Source organism: Musa acuminata, chromosome BXJ3-4 (genome assembly GCF_036884655.1).
Source record: "Musa acuminata AAA Group cultivar baxijiao chromosome BXJ3-4, Cavendish_Baxijiao_AAA, whole genome shotgun sequence".
NCBI lineage: Eukaryota > Viridiplantae > Streptophyta > Magnoliopsida > Zingiberales > Musaceae > Musa > Musa acuminata.
The window spans coordinates 37,344,015-37,370,972 of record NC_088352.1 but is presented as its reverse complement, the minus strand read 5'-3'; the positions used below and the strand labels follow the sequence as shown (position 1 = coordinate 37,370,972).

The 26,958-nt window shown below is 39.6% G+C and overlaps 2 protein-coding genes and 1 non-coding gene across 5 annotated transcripts; 2 read left to right on the top strand and 1 right to left on the bottom strand.

Moving 5' to 3' along the window:
• The first annotated feature begins 442 nt into the window (after nt 1-442).
• On the top strand, nt 443-516 carry TRNAN-GUU (transfer RNA asparagine (anticodon GUU)). The gene has a single exon. It is a non-coding gene; the product is annotated as a tRNA-Asn (tRNA).
• A 1,940-nt stretch (nt 517-2,456) lies between these two features.
• LOC103976455 (transcriptional corepressor LEUNIG_HOMOLOG) lies at nt 2,457-15,719 on the bottom strand. 3 transcript variants are annotated; one of them, XM_065149493.1, is made up of 18 exons: nt 15,507-15,719; nt 15,217-15,416; nt 15,020-15,117; nt 13,753-13,862; nt 13,365-13,663; nt 13,206-13,278; nt 13,013-13,118; nt 12,406-12,452; nt 12,026-12,319; nt 10,136-10,204; nt 9,792-10,001; nt 9,561-9,699; nt 9,373-9,494; nt 5,328-5,477; nt 4,163-4,318; nt 3,963-4,079; nt 3,679-3,876; nt 2,457-2,883 (listed from the first exon to the last, which is right to left on the bottom strand). In XM_065149493.1, exons 2-18 carry the CDS (start codon nt 15,246-15,248, stop codon nt 2,740-2,742), a joined length of 2,364 nt encoding a protein of 787 aa, XP_065005565.1. In that variant the 5' UTR covers nt 15,249-15,416; nt 15,507-15,719; the 3' UTR covers nt 2,457-2,739. The 3 variants fall into 3 exon arrangements, with proteins under 3 accessions (XP_065005565.1, XP_065005566.1, XP_065005567.1); XM_065149494.1 differs by having other exon boundaries at nt 15,217-15,316; XM_065149495.1 differs by having other exon boundaries at nt 9,373-9,482; nt 15,507-15,718.
• A 2,402-nt stretch (nt 15,720-18,121) lies between these two features.
• Nucleotides 18,122-22,886, top strand: LOC135635173 (protein unc-13 homolog). Its single transcript, XM_065146067.1, has 5 exons — nt 18,122-18,922; nt 20,035-20,919; nt 21,018-21,479; nt 21,546-21,732; nt 21,809-22,886. The coding sequence occupies exons 1-5, from the start codon at nt 18,413-18,415 to the stop codon at nt 22,789-22,791; spliced, it is 3,027 nt and encodes a 1,008-aa protein (XP_065002139.1). The 5' UTR covers nt 18,122-18,412; the 3' UTR covers nt 22,792-22,886.
• Nucleotides 22,887-26,958: the final 4,072 nt, after the last annotated feature.

Genomic DNA, 26,958 nt, shown 5'->3' with positions numbered 1-26,958 from the left:
TGCCAAAGAGTCTACCCTGCTTCAGGATGCTTGAATTCTGTCATTAATATTTAGTCAAATGACTTGCTTTGCAGAGCTTCGATTAAGCAAAATGTTTAAATTAGTGCCCAAACAAAATGATTAAGCAGCCTTTGAGAAATCTGCTGTTTCAATCGAACAACTTAGCTGTCCAGAGAGGGAGGGAGCAAAGAATGAAGTTGCGAGAAGACGGGTAACGATAATCTCATGATATGAATTTTTCATTATCTTGTTGGCAACATAGAAGATTTTATAACTTCTCATTGTTTACCTCTTTTCGTGTGATTTTTGGATCACTTGTGACGTTTAACCTTCTTTTATAGTTGATGTATGTACTTTGAGAATAACAGGACCTCAGTACTCATTTAATGCTTCGCTCAATAAATATGATCATTTAATGTTTGTTTTAATTTATTAATCAATAGCTGGAATAGCTCAGTTGGTTAGAGCGTGTGGCTGTTAACCACAAGGTCGGAGGTTCAAGCCCTCCTTCTAGCGTTATTATTAAATATAAGTTTTATATTTCGCTTTCTTTGAAAAACTTCTATATAATCAAAACATTGTGATGATTTTTTTTATCATATTTGTGCAATAGTTCTCGATGATAATTTGTGATATATTCTCTACAGCCAAAGTTGGGTTAATCTATTTCACATCCTGGTGCAACCTCAATTTATGTGTTAATTTGTATGGCATCTATATGGTTTCGGCATAAGTTAATTGTCTTGCTCTGCTGATTTTAGTTTTTCTTAAGAACCTGGATTTTATTTAGTATGTCACTTTGTTGCTTTTGATGGACCTGTTTAGTTTAGTTTGCTTTACGGCTGTCGTTCACTGTTTACGAGGACGAGAGAAAAGGGATGTCGTTATGTGATTGCCTCATAACACTTCTTCAACTGGTTTTGGAATTAATTATATCCATAGAAATTAACTTCTTTGGATAGAGGTTGATACAGTCACTTACTTTTTGTTCCCTTAAACTGCAACCTCATTGGGCAAAAAAAATCTGAAAAAAAGAATAAACCGTTTTACTTATGATTCACTTAATTGTTCATTTGGTGGTGTTAGTAATTAGCAAATGTTTATTTATTGTAACTACTAAGGTGCTTTCTTCCTTAAAGATTTGTTTGACAAGTTTAAAAATGTGGGTTCGACTTATCTATTTTTAAATGTGATCATCTATCCTTTATCCATTTTCATGACCTCATATTGAGGAAGATGTTATTTATAATTGGTAATTTCGTTGTTCATGTTCTGATTCTACTCTTTTACGACTTGGGAACTCGTATAATAGTTTCTCAGGCAACTGAGTCACACACGGTTGGATTTCAACCCCATCGATGCCGATGATTCACTCGCATTCATGTTTGCTCAATGAATCACTACATATGTCGGAAGCGACCAATGCATCTACAGTAAAATCGTAAACTTTCACCATAGGAACATCGGAGCAAGGTTCGTAATATCGTACCGTACCGGTATTTCGATTTGGGCTCGATACCGGTACGGTACGGTATACCGAGCGGTACGTGTGCCGAGTACTGTAACACTGTTATAGTGCTATAGTGCACTCGGACCGGTAACAAGCGGTCCGCGTACCGACAACCGATCGAATCGGTACGTACCACCCGTACCGGGCGGTACGGTTTGGTACTGTAGACCCTGCATCGAAGATCGTTTAACAGAGAGATTAGCATATGATGTATAGTGATTTAGACCAATAAAGAACTGAACCCTTTGCTCAGTCATCGCTCCTTAAAAAGGAAGACTACGACCAACAACATAATTAACCTATGGATTTCTATGCTGGAGAAGACCATAAATTGGGCTTCCGTAATGACCTAAAGGACTAAGAGACGAATAAGCTCATGCTTTGATGCTAGGTAGAGTCTGATATAATGGGGTCTGAAGGGTTGCAAACGTTTGTCGTGCAGATTATGGTCTTGCGACAGTTTACGAATATATATATAGTGAATACTATGTCTCCTTTTTGTTTAAAAAAAAGAAGAAAATCAGTTAAAATAAAGCTAAACGACAACCAGACACAACTCGTTTTCATGTCATCCTAAATGTAGTCACATTATGATCTATCATGATTTTGATAGATAAAATAGATAAAAAATAGATAAAATAAATCAAAAAATAGATCAATTATGATCTAAATCAAATCACTTTTTTTTTATTCCTATACATGGGATTCCTTCAAAACCTGAGAATATTCTCTTCGTTTTTTTTACACAATTCTTAAGACAATTTCATATTTCTTTCATCTTCCTATAAACACACTAATTTTTTTATTGTGCGGACAAAAAGGAATAGTGACGTTGGATTATACCAAGTCAAAAATCAAGTGGATATATATATATATATATATATATATATATATATATATATATATATATATATATATAGGGTCAAAAGTTCTCAAGAAAGTTCAATGTTCCAAATCACTCTGTCGATTGACAGTGATACATATCTTTGAAGCTACCTTAAGAAAGAAAATGAAGATGAGAGAAAACGGACCAAATACTGTTCCCTCTTCCAATGTCCAGTGTTAACTCCCTAGACGAGTAAAGTTGCAAACTCACATATAAAGACCACCAAGAGACTGTCGGGCTTTCTGTTTTATTGTCCCTGGAGCTACAAATCAAATCAAGAACTAATATAAACACCACTAAGAAGAAGCACCTTATGTCCATCTATCCCTGATTGCAGCTACCACTATTTCCATAATTTAACAGATTTGTCGTGGCTAGCAGATGCGACCAATCCAGTCGAGTGTGATTGCGCCAAGGCTGCAATAACACCTTCATGTGCTTGAATTCCGCTGCTCTTTGTCCCAATGATGTCCCACAGCTCTATTGTCTGCATAAATTGAAAGAGCGCTCAGCAACCAAGGAAATCTATATAAGCAGTTCCTGCCTGTTACAGTAGTGTTTTCACTTGTCACAGTATTTTTGGCTTGTTATACTGTTTTGACTACCACAATAAAAATCTTATATGACTTACTCGAAAACACTGTAAATGATTTAAATGGACTCCCAACTTGAACCAAACTAGTTACAAGCCTAAAAATATAATATTATAATGGTCTATGAGCAATGACAATCAAATAGACACAATATGATGTCACTTACAATGTTTTTAGTACCTCAATGACACACTATAGACGCTATTAAAAAACACTATAAACGATCGAAATGAAAACACTATAACAATTGAAAATTTGTATTAAAAAAAAAAACAAATGAAAAAATTTGCGAGAAAACTTTTGAGAGATATTTTGTGTATTTTTCAAATTAGAGTACTGTTTGGGAAATACCCAAAATATGGGTATTTTCTAAGGAAATCGCCCTTTTTTCAACACATCTTTATAAGGCTCTAATCAAGATACTATTTTTATGATAATCTAAATGGTAAAAGTGCTTTCTGAGAATGCATAATAAATCAGAGAACGGTTAGGACAGTGTATGTGAGGAGTCTTTTTCATACAAACTTGAGCAGTGTACTTGTTATTTGCCTACTATATTTGTTAAAAGAACTTGATATCAACATTCAATACTTAAGTGGAAAAAGCAAATTATTCAACGACTAAAAGAGGATAGCTGAGAATTCATTGAAACTACTTTATACAACATTATATGATTAACATAGATATACCTGATAGCCACCAATAATCAAGATTTGGGGGCATCTTGGATGGAAGATGCATGAATGAAACTGGTTTCCGGTGGAGTTCAGTTCATGGATACACTCCCAAGTTTGCAAAGACCATACTTTAACTAAGTCCTGACTAACAGAAGCAAGAGTTTTGCCATTTGCATCCCAGCAAATGGCGTGGACCTCCTTCTTATGACCCTGTGATGCATAGAGAGATTGATAAGCAATGGAAGCAAACTAATGATTGACTATGTTCTAAAAGTTAGAAAGTTTGTCAAATGGACCTGCAACGTGCGTGTCTTTGTATGCGTCTCAACGTCAAAAATAGATACAACATTTTCTGCAGCTGCAGCCAGAAACTGTCCACTTCTAGGCTGAAATCTCACTTGTACTGTAGCACCCTGGTTCACCAGCAAAGAAGACTAAAAAATTTCGAACTTTTGTGATCAACCAAGTGAATTCATAAAGATACCATGGAACCAACCTTAGAAACACGTTTACACACATAGTTGTCAGAACTCCAGTACCGGATCTCACCATTGTCATCACAAGAGCATAAAATATCCATCTCTTTGGGATGAAAATCAAGTGATGTTACATGCGAGGTGTGCCCAGTGAAAGTATTTAAACAATGAATTGACTACAAAACAAACAAGGGAATATAATCAGCATAAAAGGAATAACCAGAGTAACAATAAGACATAAACATAAATAAAATTTGAATGTCCTCTAAGCTTACAATTTTAGAAATTGGATACGACTATCAATGAAGCAATCTTACACCAAAAACACAAAAGTAAACAAAATGAAACAACTATTTAAATAAAAAGTTAAGAGATGCTAAATTGATATAACTTCCAACAACAGACAACACAAAAGAATATTTACAAAGGAAAATCCACATAAAGTTTTAGTAGAATAGTTAAAAGAACAAAGTGTTTCTTGTGACTCCGATACAACCAAATACGGATTATATTAGTAGGAAAATTTCTGCAGGCAAGAAAGATGATTAGATTTATATAGATTAAGAAAAAAAATGGAAATCTAGATTTTTCAACAGATGGATGGTATCTATTATTTTAAAAAGGTAGAGGATAAGAAAAAAGCTGACGTTGCTTGTTGCAACTTTGAGCCAAGTGACAAGAGTGGCTGGTGGTTTTAACACATCCAACAGAGACCAATAACAGATCACTAGAAAGAAGCAAGTCAATTTCAAAGAAGTAATCACAAAAGACATAAAGGAAGGCCAACTACCTACATAAGTTTAAAGTTTGAACAATGTTTTATTGCCTACATATCACCAAAGAGCATGCCTTATCGAGCTTAATGGCAAGAGAAGATACCTCTACCAAGGAGCATTTAAATGGATATGAATTTCTTTCATAATTGTTGATGTGAAATCCTAAGACAAAAGCTCCAACAGAGAAGTATAAAAGATAAAAGACAGGTACCTCTACATACGGATATATTTTTTAGGATAATATCTAATCAAATCTGGGTATTAATTGGATTCCTGAGAATTACCAAACAAGTTCTTAGAAATAATTAATAAGGTCATAAAATTTAGATATGATTTAATACACTAATTTGTGAGTATAACTAAACAACAAACAAACCCGCAATATAATGACGGTGATTAAAAAACATACTTCTGCTGCATTCCATAGTCGAACAGTTTTATCAAAAGAAGATGTTGCCAGCTGACTTGAGTTTGGCCTAAAACAGACATCAGTAATAATATGAGAATGCTCTTGGGAACTGCTCATGGTTTGCATTGTATCCATGTTCCAGAGGACAACCTATTACAGATAAAATATAAGATGGTAAGCACCTGAAACAATGAAAAATAAACCATGGCAGTTAAGATTGTTACTTATATGCAACATGGAAACAACTGAGAGAATCATCATATGAAAAACACCACTATAATCAACAAAAAAGAACCTATCTCTACCTGTACATGAACCCACAGAATATGGTTTTTCTTGTAGGAGCTTCATCTCCTATATTACAGTCAACCAGATGATTACTTTCTTTCGAACAAAACATGTTTTTTTACTTCATATATAATCTTTACACCAGAATATATACAGACTTACTGCTCCCATATGCCAGATTCAAAATCAAATGTTATTGTCTACGTTCTAAATCCAATGGCTCAAGATTTGCACAATTCCCATCATGCCAAAGTGCATAAAATGGGGACTCAATGAAGAGCTTGCACTTAGTTCGTACTTTTAGTACATTGCAACAGAACTTTTCGAAAATGGACTGCAAAATTTGCATAAAATTGGACCGAAAAAGTTGTTTATATCTAGTATTTAGTTGCACTATTAAATGAGATTAACATGTGTCTTCTACCATATATCTTCACAAAATAGACCAAGAATCCTAGTCAAAATGGCAAAATAAATTTGGATTTCTTGAAATTGACATCACACTACCACATTTTGGATAAGAAGACCTATTCAATATATAATACACAACATAGGAGGACCTGATAACTTAAGAACAGGAAAAGAATAGGGAGTCAACAACATGAATCAATCAGATGAGATGCATGCATATCTTTTATGAAACAAAACAATATTAACTCATTTCATTTTTCAATTGCTTGACAAGAAAACAATAATCATAAATTCTAGGCCATGATTTTAAATGATGAAGAGTTGCAACCATACTGTGACATATGATCTCAACATAGACCCTAAGAGTATGCTGATGCTGATAGAAGCTATAGGACTGTCAGCAAATAGGGGATTATTGGAGAATTGCAAGTTTCCATGGTTATATCACTTTGGGTTGGAATTATTTACAGTTGACCATTTGGGAAAGTTTTTGCAGGCAAACACACCACAGTAAAAGGATAAAGAGTTAAATGTTCTGTATTTTCTTTCTCCCTTCACCATGTGTTGCTATTGAAGCCCTCCACCCCTTTCTTTCTGCTCACTACCAAAATCATGTCTACCACAAACCAAAAACAAACTCCATTAGCTCCAATCTACTCGCCATGGTAATAACAGCATATAAGGATCTTGTCAAAGAGATGCTCTGCCTCCCTCCTGTTAGGAACGAGTCGGCACTAAGAAGGGAGGGTGAATTAGGTAAAAACGTCGGTTTCAGAAAATTCGTTACGATTAAAACCGATTTGGAAGATGTTAACTTGAAAGCATACCGAAGAGTGTAGTGGATGTAAAGCAAGTAATGAGAAGGCAATTTGTAGTTTAAGTAAATTGCTCAAAAAAAATGCAAACCAGATTTTTATAGTGGTTTGATCGTCATGACCTACATCCACTCCATCGATTCCTCTTCCGTCGAGGCTACCGGTATCTACTATCGGTCTTCCTTCAATAGGCGAAGACCAACAACTTTTTACAGCTCTTTCTCCGTTTACCGGGTTTAGGAGATAACCCTTACACCCCACTTACTCTTCTCTCAAACTATTCTAACACTTAAAACTTTGAGAGGAGTTCACACACAATTAAAACAGAGATTTCTTTCCTTTTTTGGTCTCAATTGTGTGTACTTTAACCAGGGATGGGAGGGATATTTATAGGCCTCAAGTTAATTCAAACTTGGAGCCTAAAAATGTCTCATCCCGAGTCTCCCAGGTACGGGCGGTACCACCGCCAGTGCCAGTCTGACACTGACACTGGGCGGTACCACCGCCCAGTCTGGTGGTACCACCGCCTGACAGCCTCTCGAAGATTGTGTTTGGACAGTACCACCACCCAGACCGACGATACCACCGCCTGACACGGTCTCGGAGACTGTGCCATGACGGTGCCACCTGTTGGGTCATTGTTTGGGCCTTTCATTGGGCCCGACATAGTCCATACATGGGCCCAACTGGCCCCTAATTGGGTTGGCCTAATTCCAATCCCAATTATGTACTAACTATGAATTCTAAGACATTTACTAAGCTAAACAAAGTCCGTAAGTCTAGGTTTCTTCCAGCGAACTTCCGACGATCTCTCGGTAATGTTCTAGCGGACTCCCGGCAAGCTCTTGGACTTCACGATGATCTTCTTAGCGAGTTCCGACGAGCTTCTTTGGCAAGCTCCTGGACTTCTCGGTCAATTCCGGCAGAACTCCTGACGAACGTCCGGACTTCCGACGAACTCTCTCACTCCCAGCAAAATCGCGTTCTTGACTCCGGGACTTCATTTTGTTTTATGCCTTGCTATCGTAGTTAATCCTGCACACATAAAAACCTACTTTGATCTAGACAATTATTACAAAGCTTGAATTATGTTGTTCGACATGTCATTGGTTCATCGACGCTTCGTCCGATTCTTCGACGCTTCGTCCTCTCTTGCGGCCGATTGCCCAATCGGCCAGTTGACCTCCGCAACTCCGATATCCTTAGCACAATATCCGCTCTTCTTGACTCGATGCCCGAAACCATAGTCCGAAGCCTTCTGTCAATACGTCGACCGATCCTTCGGTGTGACGTCCAATCTTCTGACACTTTTTCTCCGACCCAACATGAATCTTCCTGCTTCTATTGTCTCTCCTTGATCAAAGCTTCCTGCGTCACCCAAAAGGCATATCAAATCATAAACACTATCAATTGGTTTCATCATCAAAATCTGAGATTCAACACCTCCTACTCTCCTTTCTTCGATAGAGCAGTTATGGTAGAAACTATGAACAACAATAGAGTAGTAGGTGGCAAAGCCAGAATATGACAAGAACCACCAGATGAGGCAAATCCATTATTAGAGGTCATGACTAATCATATTGTTGGAACACCTTCCCCACTTTGTACCCTCCCAAAAATTCACTCTCTAAAATTCCTTTATTTACTCGAACTACAACCAAAGCAAAAACATACTTTTTGTAACATTTTGTTGTTGCAAAAATCGGATACCTTAATACCCTTTTTTCTCATAGTTAATATCATCTATGTTGCCAAACAGGGCCCTAAATGAATGTTATCCTAACTTATGTCAGCACATTACCAACACATGTGGCATGCCAAGAAAACTATGTAACATGCACCAGAACTCTCAAGTCATCAATTGCTAGAAAGGACATGCATACTTGCAACAACTTGAGCTTTAATCCCCCTGAAAGCTATCTTCCGAGCTATTCAACTAAACACTAACACGTAATTCCACAGAATTGATAGATATTGCTATCTTTATTCCTTATCTTAATGAACAATCTACATCATCAGATGTGCCCATCTGCTTGATGGAATCATGCCCTTGCACCATTTGTCTAGATGGATGTGAAATGTAACAGTTACAATTTAGAATTTTGATTATGGTTGATAACAGAAGCAATATAATATGCAACTTATTTAACACAAAGAAACTATCATTTCCTTGACAACCTAGTGATGGTTAAGAGACATGCATAAACAGTCAGAAAAGAATATGGGTGTAGTTAAGTAATATTTTGTTCTGTCTCCACAGAAGCCAACAGGAAACAAATTTAATATGTATTTTTGCTCAATTTATGATTTATATGACACCTTCTTAAAGCTAATAAAGCAAGTTGTATGAGAATCACAATCAAGCAAAACTTAACTGACTACATTGTAACAAATTGATAAAACTTTAAAATATAAGTAGTAAATGACAATCGACATCTATGTCAGGAAGGGAAATCAGTCTGGTATTTATGCTGCACCAACCACATAGTACCCGACCAAGTTGAAATGAATGAAATTGACATGAACGTCACCTTTTTATCATGCCCAGCACTAGCAAGTCTCTTTCCATCTGAAGAGAAGTGGCATGAAACCACTTTGCTGTTACTGGTACAGATGCAACCATACTCACCAAAGGTAAAACCTAAGACAGATTCTGTACATGTTAAAAAGTAATTTAGTAGAGGTATAAAACTGAATAGCCAATAGAGAGAACAGGTACCGTTCATAGATTCTGCATTGTGCTCAGCAGTACTTTTCAATGCAGCAAAGATATCCCGTCCGTCTCCCTCATCATTTGAAAGAAAAGATTCAACATTGTCATCCAAAGAACCAACATCCCCAAAATGTTCCAGGTCATCCTGCAATCAGAAGAGCCAGTCATCTTAATCAGATGGTTCCAAACCATTATCTTCCACTTTCATGACAATAACACTGAAATAATTGGACATACCATCTGATTTGAAGAAGCAAGCCCACCTGTTCTATCAGCTCCATACATTATCAAGCTTTTGGACATGATACTAGCATTTTGCAGATTGCTAGCCATCGAAACTCCATCACCAGTTGTATGAATGGAAGGAGTCGATGGAGGGGAGTTGGCAGAAGGCATACCAGCACTATTTGCAGCTCCAGAGGAGGTAGATTTTCTTTTCCTAGTACTCTAGAAATTGTGTTAAAATTCCATATCGATCAGTATGAATCTATAAGGGTGTGTAAATGCTCAATAAGAGCCTATCACCATATATATCAGAAAAAGAAAAGGAAAAGGAGGGAGGAAAAATCTACACAAAATACCTGTTGCAACTGTTGTTGCTGCACCAGTTCCTGGGTTTGTTGATTAGATGACTGCTGAATCTGGGATGCCTAAAATGAGAACATACAATTGTTAGCAAGGTAGTCATGCTATCTTTAGGAGGCATAACCGAGTAGCACAGAAGCCAGCGATAAAGACATGAAGAAAAGAATTCAAGACATAAAAAAATGATAAATATGAAGAAGCTTAAGTAAACTGGATCATAAGTGCACCTCAATGTTCCAGCATGGAACAGAACTGCAAGTCAAGAAGCTCTGACATGGTATTCAACATAAAATGACTTGTTACATACCCTAACCACCCTAAAGAAATGTACCAAACCATAATTAAATAAATTATGATCTTATAAATACTAGCAAACAGGGAAAATTACAACACAGGAAACATATATTCATGTAAATATATACATTTAGAGAGAGAATGTATATATTACATTACTGCAACTAACTCATTGAAAATATGACTAAAAAAAAGAAAGGTCTGATAGCCAATGTTTGATAACTGTTATTGCAGGGACAATCATATTTAAGAGACTAAAACTTTGAGATACCTAAATTAATATGCTAAATTAGCAACAGACATACTAGAGAAGTTTGGAGCAGACAACACATGGAAAGTTCTTTCTGCATTCGTCTTTGGTATGTGTATCATAGGGAAGTCAGGGCATCAAATGGCTGAGACCATCAATAGTTCCTTTTTCCCTCTTTGTAATTTAATGCATGTTTGCAGTGATGAGATCTGACTTGAACTTGCTTAAGGCCTACACTTCAAAAGCATGGAAAAATGTTATCAAACTACAAACTTTAGCAAGAGGGTTCAAAAGGACGTGCACCAGTTGCAACACCTCAAGAAAGTTCCTCAGTAAATATGTTTCCATGATATGCCAGGCCTTCTGTTAAAGAATGTTGGCACAAAATCCATATCTTCATCCATCATTTTATCCACAGATAGAATATTCAGAAGAGTTTTTCATAGCACTCGGACTGATCCCAAGCTACATATCAACGAATGAATACCAATTGTCCATAAATTTTTGTTGTTGGCCTATTGACCAACTTTTGGACATCCTTATCATTAGGTCTTGGTGCTTTTTCTTGACCCTGCAATCCTTTAACTCCTGAATTTTTGCTTCTTTTCCTAGAAACTAAAATATCAACTAAACAACAACATCAAAATTAAGATCTGACTGTCTGTTTAAGCTTTGTGGAAATCCACAAACTTACCCTCAAATTGTACAGAAGCTACCTATTCAACGTTTACCACATGCAGGCATATTTTAGCAAGTAATCCGTTTAACTTATTAATTCATGGACTCTGATGTCTAAAGACAATTTCTCCTTAGCATCGTGGCTTATCAGACTATCGCTTGCCAAAAGCAACTGAAGAAAAAATCTGCCATTTTATCCAGCAGGCCTGTGACCCTCCACCCAACTTTTCTTGCATTTATTTCATCAAACAAGCCTTATTGGTCAAAATTAACAATCAACTTAAATCATGACAAGTATATTGTCCATGAACAAATAGTTTTCTATGAAAAGTTATGATGAAGCAGCTAACGAAGGTGAAAAGCAAAACAAAAGTTGAACATATGGTTCACACTTCAATGACATGCTTCACTCCCATATAAATTCAAAAGCCATAAATTCTGATTTTCACATATGCAAGAGAGCAAGGTGCCCTCCCGAGCAACACACATGCACAGAAAACAGAAAATAAATAAAAAAACACATGCAGGGAATAAAGCCTAAGTCTACTCTTTCTTTTGATGGTTGAATCAATATCTATCTTTACAACCTAAGTCAGTCAAAGCCAAATGTATTCCACATGTTCTAAGTGTAAATCGCTATGAAAAGCAACATAAGAGAACTAACCTTGATGATAGATTGATCCTGTCTGACCTTTGGCGAACTTGACTCGCTAGGAGAACCAATTGATGCATCATTTCCATTCATCTGACCATCTTTCCCACTAAGTCCACTCCTAGGCAGGGCTCGAATCTTACGATGATCCATACCGTAGTTAGACAAATCGATATTGCTTTGTGCTTGGGCCTGTGCTAAATTCTGCTGCTGTTCGTTTGGTGATAGCAGCTGAAACTGGCTTTGATTTGGTAGAAAAGACTTGTTTACTTGTGGGCCAAAATTTTGACATAATTGATCAATTCCCTATCAAATTGATAAATTGGTACACATGAAAATTGATAAAATAAAGGAAAGAAACAAATTTTCAAAGATAATAGCAAAAACCCTACTGCCAAAGGCCAGCCTTTCAGCGGAAGACCACTAACACCTTGGGTTCCTGTGGAACAGGAAAAAGTGCAAGTAAACACAAGTTGCAGATTTTAAATATTTGTAACAGCAAGTGCAAGTAAAACACAAGTTGCAGATTGTGGTTACTTGTAACTATTAAACTTCATTACAAAATCAACAAAAGTACCTGCTCTTGGCAAAACTTCAGTGTTAACTTATAATTACTTTGAACTTTGAAGTAGGATTTCTTGATGAAATGTACCTTCTAAAGATTTTAAACATTTCAAGCATTTCGTTGTGGATTTCAAAATAACTACAAGGTAATCTTTATGAAGTCTTGAAATTGACATTATCATTAAAAATTGTGCTTAATTTTAAAAAATTAAGATCCTATGTCACTATGTGTGACATCATAAGGATTTTTTTACATCTAACTATTTAATTTGTATCTTCAGGGAAAACCTAATGATCTAGAGATCCCTCCATGCAATATCTTAAAGTCCAAATTTGTCAAACTTTCAAGATTTCTATCCTTATATATAATTGTTCTGTAACTATAACATACGTGCAAGAGAAATCTTTTCATGAATTTCCAATGGAGTTGCTTACCAGCACCACCTAATCCAGATTTTGCCTGCATAATCCCTTGGCTATATAATGAAGAAGGATCCTTATGCAAAGATTTGTGCATTGCACCAATGTCACCCTTAATGTCCTGCAATAGTTATATGTTGACAGAATAAACAAAAATCTACAAGGAAAGAAAAAAGGTAAACAAGGGACAGATGGCGCAAAAGATTACAGATGTCTGTTGATTCTGTCCCTGAATATGTTGCATTGCAGCAGATCCACTGACGGGACTTTGGATAAACTGCCTGCAACCAGATCAGAAAGAACAACTTATTGGTCCTGTTATTAAGCATCCTAGTAACAGTGATGAGATTCAAACATTGGGCAATACCCTGGATGGTTGGTTGCAGATCTGAGAAGTGCAACTCTATTACCGTCGAGAAATTGTGAGGATATTGCAGTATCCATTGACTGTGGCTGCTTCATGCGCTCTTCATAAATTTTAGCAGCCATTATACTAGCTGTTGGTGGTCCCGAAATGCCAGTAATGTTTGTTGCATTCATTGCCCCATTGAGAGAAGGATGAATAGCATTTCTTCTCTGTAATTGTGCCTGTTGCTGCTGCAGGATCTGCACTTGCTGCATGTGCAACTGTCTTTGATGTTCTTCCTTTGCTTTTGCCCGCTGTGTCTGAAGTTTTGACAGAAGATTTCTTGGAGTAACCATTATAGACCAGAGAATATTAAAAATTGAAAAGAGATTATCTCCAAGGAAGCTACCTCTATGTATGCTGCAGCTACTTGAGAATGTTTTTCATTTGTTCTAGAAATGAAAATATCCCAAAATACAGACCACCACTCGAAAAGGAAGCCTCCAGGAGCATCAATTGCTGCAAGTCAATCCAAGTTATGTGGTTGTTCATATCCAAGTGTGGAACTTTTAAACATGCTTGAAAGCTAGATCTAAAAGGTTGTATACAGCATTTAGTTATGGTTGAACGCAAAATAAAAGAAAATAAATCTGATATTCAGAAACCATATAACCCAGGATGTGCTGGCAGAAATGACTTGGTTCTTTTCTATGGATTTTAGGACTTATCTGTCGTCAATAAATTATCACAAATAATTATCACCAATGTGAATGTCATCCATGAATTGTCACAAATAATTACCACCAACATGAATTTCATAATTAGCTTGGTAATATCCAACATATATATATGTGTGTGTGTGTGTGTGTGTGTGTATACACATATACATATATATATATATATATATATCATAAATTTTCTACCATCGCAACACAATTCCATTGCACAATGAGGAAATCCATAATCCAACCTATTGAGATATCACTAGGAATACAAAAGATAGAATTTTCATGCTGAAGATAGGAGTATTTTACAATGTCAAAGAAATTCATGTCATGAAAGATTGGATCCTACATTTTTCCCTTTTTTCAAAATTGAAAGAAAATTTTATTATATTAAATAGCATATATGATGCTCACACGTGGAGATCCATCACTTGTGCAATAATGCACTAACCAATCAAATGTCTCAACATAGACTGGGTGTTACATTTATTTGCAGTTTTGGGCACGGTTCTTAAGCAGACCAGCCCATGGAATTGTTAGATGATACTCAAAGTAGTAATGTGGAACGAAAATAGTAAAAGATGCTTTATTAATAGTATTTTTTACTGTTAATATTGATAAAAACATAACATACTTTATTAATAGTAAAAGATATTTCAGAATATATGCTTAAGTCCTAGAGTTTGTACGCGACATTTCGCTGATATCGAGCAAATGTAAGTCAACATGTCATCAGGAGGGTCTGGAAAAAAAAAATAGTTGGATGGTTAAACCCACAAGAATCTGTAATGGCTAGATACAAAGACGTAGATCAATACGAGTGCCTTGCTAAACCTACTTCAGGGATTTGTACTATATAAACTAAATAAATAGATTTTTCCCGGTTGATCTTAAAGAAATGCTGATAAAAAGATACAATTTAGGTCAGGGAAAAGAAAAGATTTTACTCACCCACAGGTTCAGCCGAAACTTTACCCTCTTCCTTGAAAGCTTTGGCAGTGGCTTGCAAGTTCCGTTTCAATAGATAATCATGGATATACACATCAAGCCTAACAAGATAGAATCGAAAGGAATCAAAATTTAAAACAACTAACACAGCATATAATTCCCTAAATTAAAAGTCGAGAAAAATCCAAACTCCTACTCACATCTTGTCCGCTTCCCAATTACTCTGCGCCATAATTTATGCTCCAATATACGGCTCTCCACACGAACAATCACAATTCCTATTTCCTTGCAAAAGCTTCACTACCGAGAAAAAAAAAGGGAACAAACTTATCAAACAACCAAACCCCAGACCCAAAAGGCAGACGACGAATCCAAGAAGATGGATGATGCACACCGTATCCTACATTACAGAAACCGACATCGACATTCAAGATTCCCGCACAACAAAAGAAACACGTTAGAATCAACAACAAACGCAAACGAAACCCACAATTTCGTGACATGCGAAGGCAAGAAATCGATTTCCGGACTCCGACTTCAGACCGCCACCCCCTCGTCTGCAATTCCCTTAAACGACCGATTCTTGGGCCTCAACGAACGAGATGAGAGATCAAAATTGCCAAAGGAGTAGACGGAGAAGGCGATCGCGGAAAGATTAGGTCGAGTCGGGAGATATCGAAGACGCGGAAGAGTCCAACCTTTATAAGGGAATGGGGGGTTGGGGGAGGGGGAGCGATCAAACCGCCGCTGGCTTTCGAGCTCCTTCGGCTCGGACCCGAACCGTTGCTTTGGAATCGTCCCGTTACGTCCGAACCAGAGCCAGTGGGGTTCATGTAAATTATATGCGAGAAGGTAATAAAGAGATCTTGATCGTTAAAGATGATATTAACGGTTCTGATCTTATTTCGCATAGGTGTGTGCGTGAGAGTAGGTAATATGTAACAGTAGTCGAAGCACAGCTGTGGGTGCCAGCCCGGGTTAAGTAACGCACAGCTTTGCTGCGAGCCCGGAGCTTATGGGGACCAAATCGAGTCCGAATCCGAATCCGAATCCGAACCCTATTTCTGACCCGGAATCTCTCCAAATCCGATTATATCGGATTTAAGTGAATCAGAATGAGAAAAAATATGACACATTATCTTGAACTTGAATTACCTATATATTTAAATTCGCCCTAATATCTCCAAACATAAGGTTTCATACACATAATCTAAATTCGAATCATTTTTATGGAAAATATAGGGAACACGAAAAACATCCTAATACTCGAATAATTCTAACAAAAAGTAAGCTGATATTGCAATATAACTTTAAAGTTTGCGAAAGTCGCTGATTACCTTAACAGTAAACACTTTATTTTAGGTTTAAATCTCATATTCATTACTTATCTTAAAAAAAAAATATGTTGATAAATAAATTAATTTACGGGTTGAATTGAGCCCTTGCTAGCAATCTATATTTAAAGAGTGTTTTTGGCCCTAAATGTTTGACCTATGCAAGTTGAGTGGGTAAAGTCAAAGAACAAATGTTTGTCTCATTTAAAACGTGAATATTGATGTCATATCGAGAAGAAAAGCTCCTATCATTGTATCGTTATAATCACTTATTATAGAATTATCAACACAAATATACATGAGATTTTTTTTTTATAGTTATAACATTTAACACACTCAAAACATGTTTTATGTACTGAGAATCCATCTAAGATTTTAAAAAATATATAAAATATCCTGAGTGTCCATTTATATGCGATGTATTTACCTAAGATAAAAAATATATATTTAAAGAACCCTCCTAAAATATATTTTTGTGTATGATACATGGATTAAGGACAAAAAAACATTTTAAGCACATCCCAAAACATCCATTTATGCGCAATACATTTGTTCAAGATAAAAAAATATCTAAAGCACATGTCACATTTAAAATATTTTTTTTTATTATGATACATTGACTCTATACAAAAAAAAAGAATAAGTAGTATCCAACATGACTAAGTGTCTCCTCTGCATAGGATGTATCCATCCAAGTTAAAAAGAATTATATAAAGCTCCCTCATACGACTTTAACACCTCTTCACAAATTATATATATATATATATATATATATATATATATATATATATATATATATATATATATATATTAAAATTAATTTAATTTTCGAAGAGATCTTAATTACGACACTTGTTAAATTAAATTGTGATTATTCAAGGTGGAAGCTAGTTCAGATCTAACTTTTTTTTTTTCGAGTCCATCTCAAGTCAAACTTCACTAATACAATTTGAACCCTATAAGATTATAATAAAATTATAAGAACACTCCCAACAATACTCCTCTAATGCTTAAGTTAGTTAGTAAGATAGGTTAGATATATTTCAAGTTGAGATTGGGTCTATTATGATGTACTTGTGGAACCTCTTTTGATAGAAAGTTTCTAAAGCTATTACCTCCGGATGGCTCAAGGGAATGTAATATGTTGATCTTAGATATAACTATTATCAATCACATTGAGTTCGAGATAGAGTAACATTTTAACACATGGTATAGATCAAAGGATGGAGATAATTAGTTAGTAAGACAAAACAAAGCTATTGGGTTATATCATACTTGTTATGTGGCACCGAAGTATCGTGGTGCTGAGAGGTATCAATCGTGTGTTAATCACCTTACAATGATTCATCAATCATAAGATATCAATGTGTTGCATCGATGAGTCAACCATACGATATCAAGGTGTCGATCACTTTGTGCCAATATATCAATCACCTAGCTTAGATATATCAATCCGCATAATTCTCATGTATCAATAATATGATGCTGAAATTTTGGTTATATTATTTCACTCACCATAACATAGTCTATTAAGTATTTTTTTCCTCTCAAGAAAATCTCCTATTTTGTATCTCATTTTTTTTTTTTTTTTTTTGAAGGAAGAACCTATTTCTCTCTTATAAAAAAATGCATTATGCGGCCCAAATCTTGACTTAAGTTCAGACCATAGTCATCTACATATTGTTACATTCTAATGATAATTGTATATATCTTCATTTGTTTGCGCAAGGCTCAAGTTCTGCAATTGTAATAGCAGTGACATGGCACAAGTTTGACTTGGCAAAGACAGAGTGCTCAAAAGAGAGGTAGCTTAGCCGCCAGCTCAACGCCAGAACCAATCCTCACACCCTCCTCTCTTTCCGCTCCCTTTCTTAGCTTGTCTTCCCTCGCCCTCCTCTCCCATCCCACAATACCCGACACCTCCCCATTCTTCGCTATTCTTTCTTCCCGCCTCTTTCTCCACACCTTCCGATTGCACCATTGCCGGTGTAGCCTGCCATGCCTCCGGCACACACCTTCCCTCCCTCTCCCTGCACGAAGTGACCTGAGCCGTCGCCGCGGGATGGGCCGCCACCCCTCCCTCTCCTCCATCTCACGGTCCGACACCGATCCGGATCCCGACTGCCATGCCGAGCTCGACTGCCCCTTCGGAAGGCTCGACACCCTCGGGCGGTCCGACCTCCGCGAGACGGCGTACGAGATCTTCTTCATGTCGTGCCGCTCGTCCCCCGGCTTCGGCGGCGGCAGCAGGAGCCCCCTGAACTACCTCCCGTCGTCGTCGTCGTCGCCGTGGTCGGCGGCGGCTTTTGACGGGGGCAGCGGTAGCGGAGGGGAGGGATCTCCGAAGTGGGGGCCGGGGATGTCGGTGCCGAACAGTCGGATCAAGAAGGTGCTGGGGCTGAAGGCGAGGCGGTCGTCGCCGATGAGGACGGGAATGACCCGCGGGCTTAACTCGCCGGGGAAGCTGAAGAGGCCGATGACCTCTGCGGAGATCATGCGGTTGCAGATGCGCGTGACGGAGCATAGCGACCACCGGTTGAGGAAGACCCTCATGAGAACCCTCGTCGGACAGGTGATACATTAGTATGTACTTCCTGTCGCTGCAGTATTTATTTTTGTCTCCGGGATATTGAACTTAGAAATTATTATATATTATTAAGATTTAAAGTATTATTTTTAAGGAAGATTTTAATTTTAATTTTTATCTTTTTATCTTTTAAATAAATTTATTAGATTAAATTTTAGAGATAAGCATATCTTCAATTTAAATTATTACCTTACACCTATTGATTTATCCGAGTGTTTAGGCCTATAGAGTAAGGAGTAGTTCAATATATAGTTTTTCTTTTTTTTTTGTTTTAATTTTTTCTATTTAGTTTGATCTTAAGCTAGTAATACCTTATTATTAGAAAGAGTTGTACTTAAATATGATCTCTCCCTTTCTTTACATGATACCATAGCCATAAGAATGGTAATCTATATCTCAAAAAAAAATTAGTGAATTAAGATAACCCTTTTAACTATGGATTATAATGGTTAGGTTGATAGGTTTAGTATTGAACTTCTGTCTAACCATAAGAACTAAAAAATTTATTTGAAATTCTATCTCGATCTATGAGATATGATTGGTGGTAATTACCCTATGTTAGCTTGTGTTAAAAGAGATTAATCTCTTTGAATACATTGTTGGTTACAAATCAGCTTAAAAGCTTTGAATGCATTACTAAAAAAATAATAATAATGTAGCTTAAAAATGATTTGACAAATAGTCTTCAAAGTGATCTCTCAAATTTTTAATACATTTTAAAGATTACAAATTTATATTAAAAAATATTACTATTATATCTAGATGAGTCTATTTGAATGAAATATTATATTATTTATAATTTTAAAAAAATAATATATTCTTTATATTTTATTTATTCAATGATTGTTCAATCACATTTCTTAGTAGAATTAAAAAATCTACTAAGAGGCAATTAGAACTCACAAATATATTCAGCAATAAAAATGGATCTAAAAGAAAATTAAGAGGCATCAAATGTGTTCTCAATTGGATATTTCGATATGTTGGAACTAAATAAGGTTGTTTCATATTTCCATAACTTGGAATTTTTAGGCCCTTCATCGAACAAGGAATTTTGTTGATTGAATGCTTCGAACGTATGCATTGTGTGCCGACAGATGGGCAGAAGAGCAGAGACGATCATCCTTCCTCTGGAGCTCCTCCGCCAATTGAAGCCCTCCGAATTCAATGACGCACGAGAATACCACCAGTGGCAGAGGCGCCAGCTCAAGATCCTTGAAGCAACCCTTCTCTTATACCCTTCGCTCCCTGTAGACCGGCAAAACCCGGCGGCCATCCGTCTGCTGGAGATCGTCCGAGCCGGTGAGATCAAACCCATCGATACCAGCAAGAACTCGGAAGTCATGCGCAACCTCTGCAACTCCGTCGTCGCCTTGGCTTGGCGAAGCTCCGGTGGTGCCTCCACCGAAGTATGCCACTGGGCCGATGGCTACCCTCTGAACGTTCATCTCTACCTCGCTCTCCTGCACTCCATCTTCGACCTGCGTGAGGAGACCGTGGTGTTGGACGAGGTCGACGAGCTCGTCGAATTGATGAAGAAGACGTGGCCTTCCTTAGGGATCAACCGGATGATCCACAACGTCTGCTTCGCGTGGCTGTTCTTCAAACACTACATCGAAACAGGACAAAACGAACCGGACCTGATGTGCGCAGCGGTGACGATGCTGACCGAGGTCGCCAACGACGCGAAGAAGCCGGATCTCGAAGCTAACTACGTGAGGCTCGTGTCTGCTGTACTGGTTGTGATGCAGCGTTGGGCAGAGAGGAGGGTGTTAGACTATCATGAGTGCTTCGACAAGGAAACCACAGCGAGCATGGAGCACATACTCTCTCTGGCAGTCTCCACAGCGAAGATCATCGGCGAGGATCTATGCAACAGTGGGATGGTCTTCGTCATCCATGACGGCGAGGTGGGGATGAATCCATCCGGAAACAGGGTAGATTACTACATAAAGTCTTCCATAAGGAGTGCATTCACCAAGGTGCCAATTCTCTTTCTTCTAGCTGCATTGATATACGAGATCATCGATTATATATCTCAAGTTTCATTACAAGCCAATTCAAATTGAAATATGTTCAGATACTAGAGAATGGAGCAGCACTTGATGAGAGTATGACGATCAAAGCAGATGATGAACCAAGAAACATTCTGGTCCAACTTGCGAGTGATACGGAGGAACTGGCCGTGTTTGAAAAGGACGCATTTAGCCCAGTGTTGAGGAAATGGCACCCGCTCCCTACTGCGGCCGCGATGGTGGCGATCCACGGCTGCTTTGGGATTGTGCTGAAGCAGTACTTGGCCAAGGTCACAAGCCTCACAACTGAGTTAGTCCGAGTCCTGCAATCTGCCGGAAAGTTGGAGAAGCTCCTAGTGCAGATGCTCATGGAGGACTCCGCCGACTGCGAAGATGGTGGGAAGGAAATAGTGAGGCAGATGGTGGCTTACGAGGTGGATTCCGTCGTCGCAAACCTCCTCAAGAATTGGATGGAAGAAAGGTTGAGTATGGGAAAGGAATTCCTTAACAGAGCAAAAGAAACCGAGGTTTGTTTCACATCGGCTTTTCTTCAGAGCTTCATTAGGTACTGATGGATTTCGTTGAACTTCCAGACCTGGATGCCGAGATCCAAGAAGGAGCCCTATGCCCAGTCGGCTGTGGATCTGATGAAGCTGGCCAAGGTGACCGTGGATGAGTTCTTTGAGATCCCACTGGGAGTCAGAGATGCCATGGTTCAAGACCTTGCTGATGGCTTGCAGACCATCTTTCAGGAGTACACTGAGTTTATTGGTGCATGCGGTATGGAAGCCTTTCGATAACTGCTCATAATCTGTCCATCAGATTAAGACTCGGACTCGAATGTTCCTGTACACAGGGATCAAACAACGCTACGTGCCCAGCCTTCCCCCACTGACAAGATGCAACCAGGACTCCAAGTTCATCAAGCTGTGGAAGAAGACGGCCTGCAGAGCCGGAGCCGGGCTCTTGCACGGAGAGGACGGCCCGATTAACACGGGGCACCAACGGCCATCCACAAGCCGAGGCACGCAGCGGCTCTACATCCGCCTCAACACCCTTCACTTCCTCATCGCCAATCTGCATGCCCTCGACAAGTCCCTCGCCTTCTTCTCCCGCGGCAGCCCGTCCCCCTCCCCGCGCCTCGGGAGCTCCAACCGCCGCTTCGGCGCCACGTCCAGCCACTTCGACCCCGTCCTCTCCTCGGCGCAGTACGCCATCCAGTACGTGTCGGAGGTGGCGGCCTACCGCCTCATCTTCCTCGACTCGCGTCACTTGTTCTACGACGGGCTTTACGTCCACAGCGTCACCGAAGCGAGGATGCGCCCAGGGCTCCGCATCCTGAAGCACAACCTGACGCTGCTGGCGTCGATCGTCACTGAACGGGCGCATCCGCTGGTGTTGAAGGAGGTGATGAAGGCGTCGTTCGAGGCGTTCCTGATGGTGTTGCTGGCCGGGGGGAGCGAGCGGGCGTTCGCGCGGGAGGACTCCGAGACGGTGCTGGACGACTTCCGCGGCCTGAAGCGGGTGTTCAGCACTTGCGGGGAGGAGGAGGTGGGCCGGGAGGGGGAGGTGGTAGAAGGGATCGTGACGCTCATGGGGCTGCCGACGGAGAGGCTGATCGAAGACTTCAGCATCGCGGCGTGCGAGGCTAGCGGGGTCAGCGTCACTGGTGTCAGCGGGGATGGAGTGCCGGTGGGTACGAAGGTGCCTATGCCGCCGACAACAGGGAGGTGGAACCGGGCGGATCCTAACACGGTGTTGAGGGTGCTGTGCCACAGGGACGACGAGCTGGCCAACCAGTTTCTGAAGCGGACGTTTGATCTGGCCAAGAGGCGGTGAAGGTTCAGCAACGACGGACAACAACGAGAGTCAGTCAGAGGAAAGAGGAGAACAAGCAAACAGTCAAAAGTGTGTAGGTACAAAACATATTATGCATCCACTATATATATATATATATATATATATATATATATATATATATATATATATATATATATATATATATATATGAAGAGTGGATATACTTTTTTGTGATATGTGCAATGGATATAAATAATATTGTCATATACTCATTCACTCCCCCGAAAAGATTGGTCGCGATTTCCATAAATATGCCCGTTAGTTGAGTCCGGTCAACCTCCCCCATAATGGGTATGCCCAGTAAGCTCCTTCCCTTCAAATCTCTTTTAGCACTAGCCTCATTGACAACATACCAACTACAACTTGAAGGGCAGTAAATATTGATCAAATCTCCCTTTCGCTCCTCATCCCAACCATCCTCTCATCTCATGTCCCGTCATCTTCTCTACACACCCTCTCCTTGAACCCTTGCTCTTTCCAAATCTACCTCTCCTCTTTTTATCTTTCATCTTTTTCTATCTAACCCATTTAACCTTCTTTCGTCCTCTTATATCTTATATGATTTGATGGATGAATTTTTCTTCTTGACTTTAGCGCCTATACAAGAGTCTTCTTTCACTATTGTTGCCACCTCCAAGAAGGACTACTTTAGCTATCTATCTTATTCAAAGGGTGGTGAAGGAGAAAGATACGGATTGTACTATGGAGGAGGAATGTGCCTTCCTACAAGACAAGGATGACCTTAAATGGTAAAAAAAATTTATAAAAATAATACCCCAAATGTTGAAAGCCTACTTTTTTTCACTCTCAAACATAAATTCAAAAAGAAAAATTTAGAATCTAAACCTTAAGCTACTAACTTCCATAAACAACCCAAATACCAATAATCAAAGAACTTAAAATGCTTTATTATGGTATCCATAAGTGTTATGTCCCTTATTTTTCACATCACTAGAATGTAAAATTTGCCCATTTTGATGATTCTTGAAACAAACCTTCAAACTAGGGATATAGAATCTTTCATTCGCAAACTTAACAAAGACTAGGATGGAGCAATTGTGTCGGCTGAGAGATGATGCTGCATTGACATCCTACTTTTATTAGAACCAAAATATTGGCATGCTACTTTATAATAGTGAAACATTGCACGTTATTTTGGGTAACTGATAGGTAATATTCTGGTAACCAATCATATCCCATCAGTTGATCACCATAAGGGTACTAACATGAAAAATGAAGGCGCAGTTACCCCCCATACGATAGTGACATAGAGGTAGTTATGGTCTATTAGGCCATTCATGAGAGGTTATTTGGGTCAACCTTGTGAATCTCCTTGGACAATGTACGAATGATCGTTTGGGTCTACCCTCCCTAGGTCGGGTCTCATGAACAAAATGCTAAGGGGAAGACATTACAATTATTATAGGTCTACCGCCCCCATGGACAGAATCTCAAAGGGAAGGCATTACAACCATTACAAGCCTACCACCCCTGTAGATGAAATGTTAGAGAAAAGGCGTTATGGCCATTATAAGTGATTCTCTCGCCTGAATAGGTATAAAAGCTGACCCCCAGTGCTAGCCCAAAGGTCAGATCTCTTTGAAAATAACCTCTTTACATGACAAACCACTCCAAAGCTAACTTGAGTGTTTGAGGGGTTCGGTCGGGAAACACCCCTAATAATGACCTTCATGCAGAAACTTATCGATGAGTCGGAAACCACCTCAGTCGTTCTCCTTGACCTCCAACTACAGGTACCTCGCCTTAAAGTGGGCCAGAAAGACTTGATACTCGTATTGGTATGAGACCCATCCCAACCTCACCAAGCCCTTCTAAAACCTAGCGGACTCCTTGTAGGCAGCGATCATGTTCTTCTCTTGCTCTGGAATGCAACTTTGTTGACCTTTCAACACCTCCTTTGATTCCTTGGCCGAGGCAGCCTCTATCTCATGGGAAATATATAGTATCTCATTCTCCATGACATGGTTATTTCTCTGAAACCTCCTTCAGTTGTTTGGCAAGCTGGTTAAGTGTTGTTCTACGTCCCCTAGCTTCTTCTCTATATCCCCTAGCTTTTGCTCTACATCTTCCAACTAACCAGCCAACTCTATCGCTTGAGCCTCGGCCTCAGCGACAACAACCTAGGTTGATCCCTTCTTCAGAGCCTCAACCTCATCATGGAGATCATCGATCACTAATACTATTGGTCAATCACAGCACTAGCATCTCAAACCCGATCAATTAGAGCTGTCATGTAGTGATGATGCTGCAAACTAAGAGCAGGTTTGCATTAGGAAAAAGTTCAAGGGACCAAACGTGATGCAACTTACCACCACTTCGTTATGGAAGCATGTATAAATTAGGACCTTCGAAGGAGAATAATAGATTTGCTTCTCCATCCCCAAACAAATGATACATGGCAGTATTACTATACAACCACACCCTCGCCTCACACCTTCTGAGCATGCTTGAGGCCTTCCTAGTGGGGCTCTAACGGGGCATCTGAAGGGAGAGTCAAGGAGGTCAGCCATTTGCAAGGCCATGAAGAGCAAAGATTTACCCCTGCATAAGTCCCGCACTGACCACGACCTCACCACCTTCTTTCCCGAGCTCGTCATAGGACCTTAGCCTCTCGCGGGCACTGTTGGAGAGCATCATGGCCCCAAGGTGAACCCTCGGGCATAGGATCTCGACCTCCTACGGGTGCTGTTGGGGGGTGCATCGACCCCCAAGATGAAAATTTAGGTACATCCCCCTTCTCAAAACATGAGGCCCTCCGCACTAAGGTCTCGTGCTTCTTCCTAGACTACTTGACTTCACCATCATGACATGAGGGTGGAGCAAGTTGGGTCATCCCCTTCACGCTTCGTCTTCGGGCAATGTGAGGGTAGAGCAAGTTGGGTTGTCCTTTTTGAAGGATGCATCTTATGAAAACTTAAGGGCTCTCTGAGACTTGGAGTCCATGAAGAGCTCTCACGACTCTGACTTGGTAGTGAGTGCATCCCTCTTGGATTGCCTGCGATCCCAATACTGCACCTCGACCAACTTTGAGTTGCATGTCCCTTGACCCGACTAGTGCACCTTCGACCTAGTTTTAGGGGGCTTCTGCCTCCCTAGTGATGCCCTCGAGGTGAGACTTCGTCTCCTCTTATATCCAATCATTAAGTCATGTCTCCAATGGTGAAGGATTTCACCTTTTCATATGGTGCCTAACTCATAACACTATCTCATAGCATTCATCAAGAAGTGTCGAGGCGTCGACATCATATTATCTCGCACTCTCTTCACCTCCTGCTTTTGGTCATGCAAGAGATAGAGCATATACTATTAGGTCACCCGAGGAGGCTTCAAGGTGGGAAGTGCCCCTTCAAATAACAAAGGTTGGAGGGAATGCTACTTTTTCATGAGTGCCAGCCATGAATGGGGATTCACCCTCGTCTTGTCAGCATGCACTGTTGATAACACTCCCCTTTCATGTCAGACGAGGGGACAAATCATGTGCATTACTTAAGGAAGATTCTTTCATCCTATGAGGTGGTGAGGAAGATGGATGAGTACTGGTTGGTCGATGAAAGCTTTAGCCTAACCCCTTAGGGTACAACTCGAACCTCCCCGCTCTACTTTCATTTTTAATCTTTAACTGTGGCACAAATTGTCTCTAGGTATGTGCCTGCACCACCTAAAGAAGGGGTCGGGCTCTGTGTCGGGTGTTGTAGTGCCTTGTTCGGTCTCGACGGTGACCCGAGAGTCATCCGTGGAGTCCTGTATCGACCACAGCCTCACCACCTTCTTTCCCAAGCCCACCATAGGATGTTAGCTTCTGTGGATCTACTACCTCCATGAACAAGTCATGAAATTACCCACATTGGAGTGAGGCTCCAAAATCTGCCATGGAGGAAAGGTGGAGGCTTGCCATGGTGGAGAGAAGGTGAAGGACTACTATGGAGGAGAAGGGACCAAGACCTTCTATAGCTGAAGCTTAAGATCTACCATGGTAGAGAAGGGAGAAAGGTCTGAAGCCCAAGTTCCACTATGGTAGAAAAAGGAAGGACCGCTCTGGTGGAAGCCTGAGTTCCGCTATGGCAGAGAAGGGAAGTAGGCTCGCTATAGTGGAAGCTTGAGATCTGGAGAAGGAAGAAGGCTTAC

Coding starts and splice junctions, on each gene's coding strand:
- LOC103976455 (XM_065149493.1), bottom strand. CDS start 15,248: ATGGCGCAGAGTAATTGGGAAGCGGACAAGAT. Junction 10,002..10,135: donor AGCAACAACAGTTGCAACAG/GTATTTTGTGTA, acceptor CACAATTTCTAG/AGTACTAGGAAAAGAAAATC. Junction 3,877..3,962: donor CAAAGACACGCACGTTGCAG/GTCCATTTGACA, acceptor TATGCATCACAG/GGTCATAAGAAGGAGGTCCA.
- LOC135635173 (XM_065146067.1), top strand. CDS start 18,413: ATGGGCCGCCACCCCTCCCTCTCCTCCATCTCACGGTCCGACACCGAT. Junction 20,920..21,017: donor TAAGGAGTGCATTCACCAAG/GTGCCAATTCTC, acceptor AAATATGTTCAG/ATACTAGAGAATGGAGCAGC. Junction 21,480..21,545: donor ACAGAGCAAAAGAAACCGAG/GTTTGTTTCACA, acceptor TTGAACTTCCAG/ACCTGGATGCCGAGATCCAA.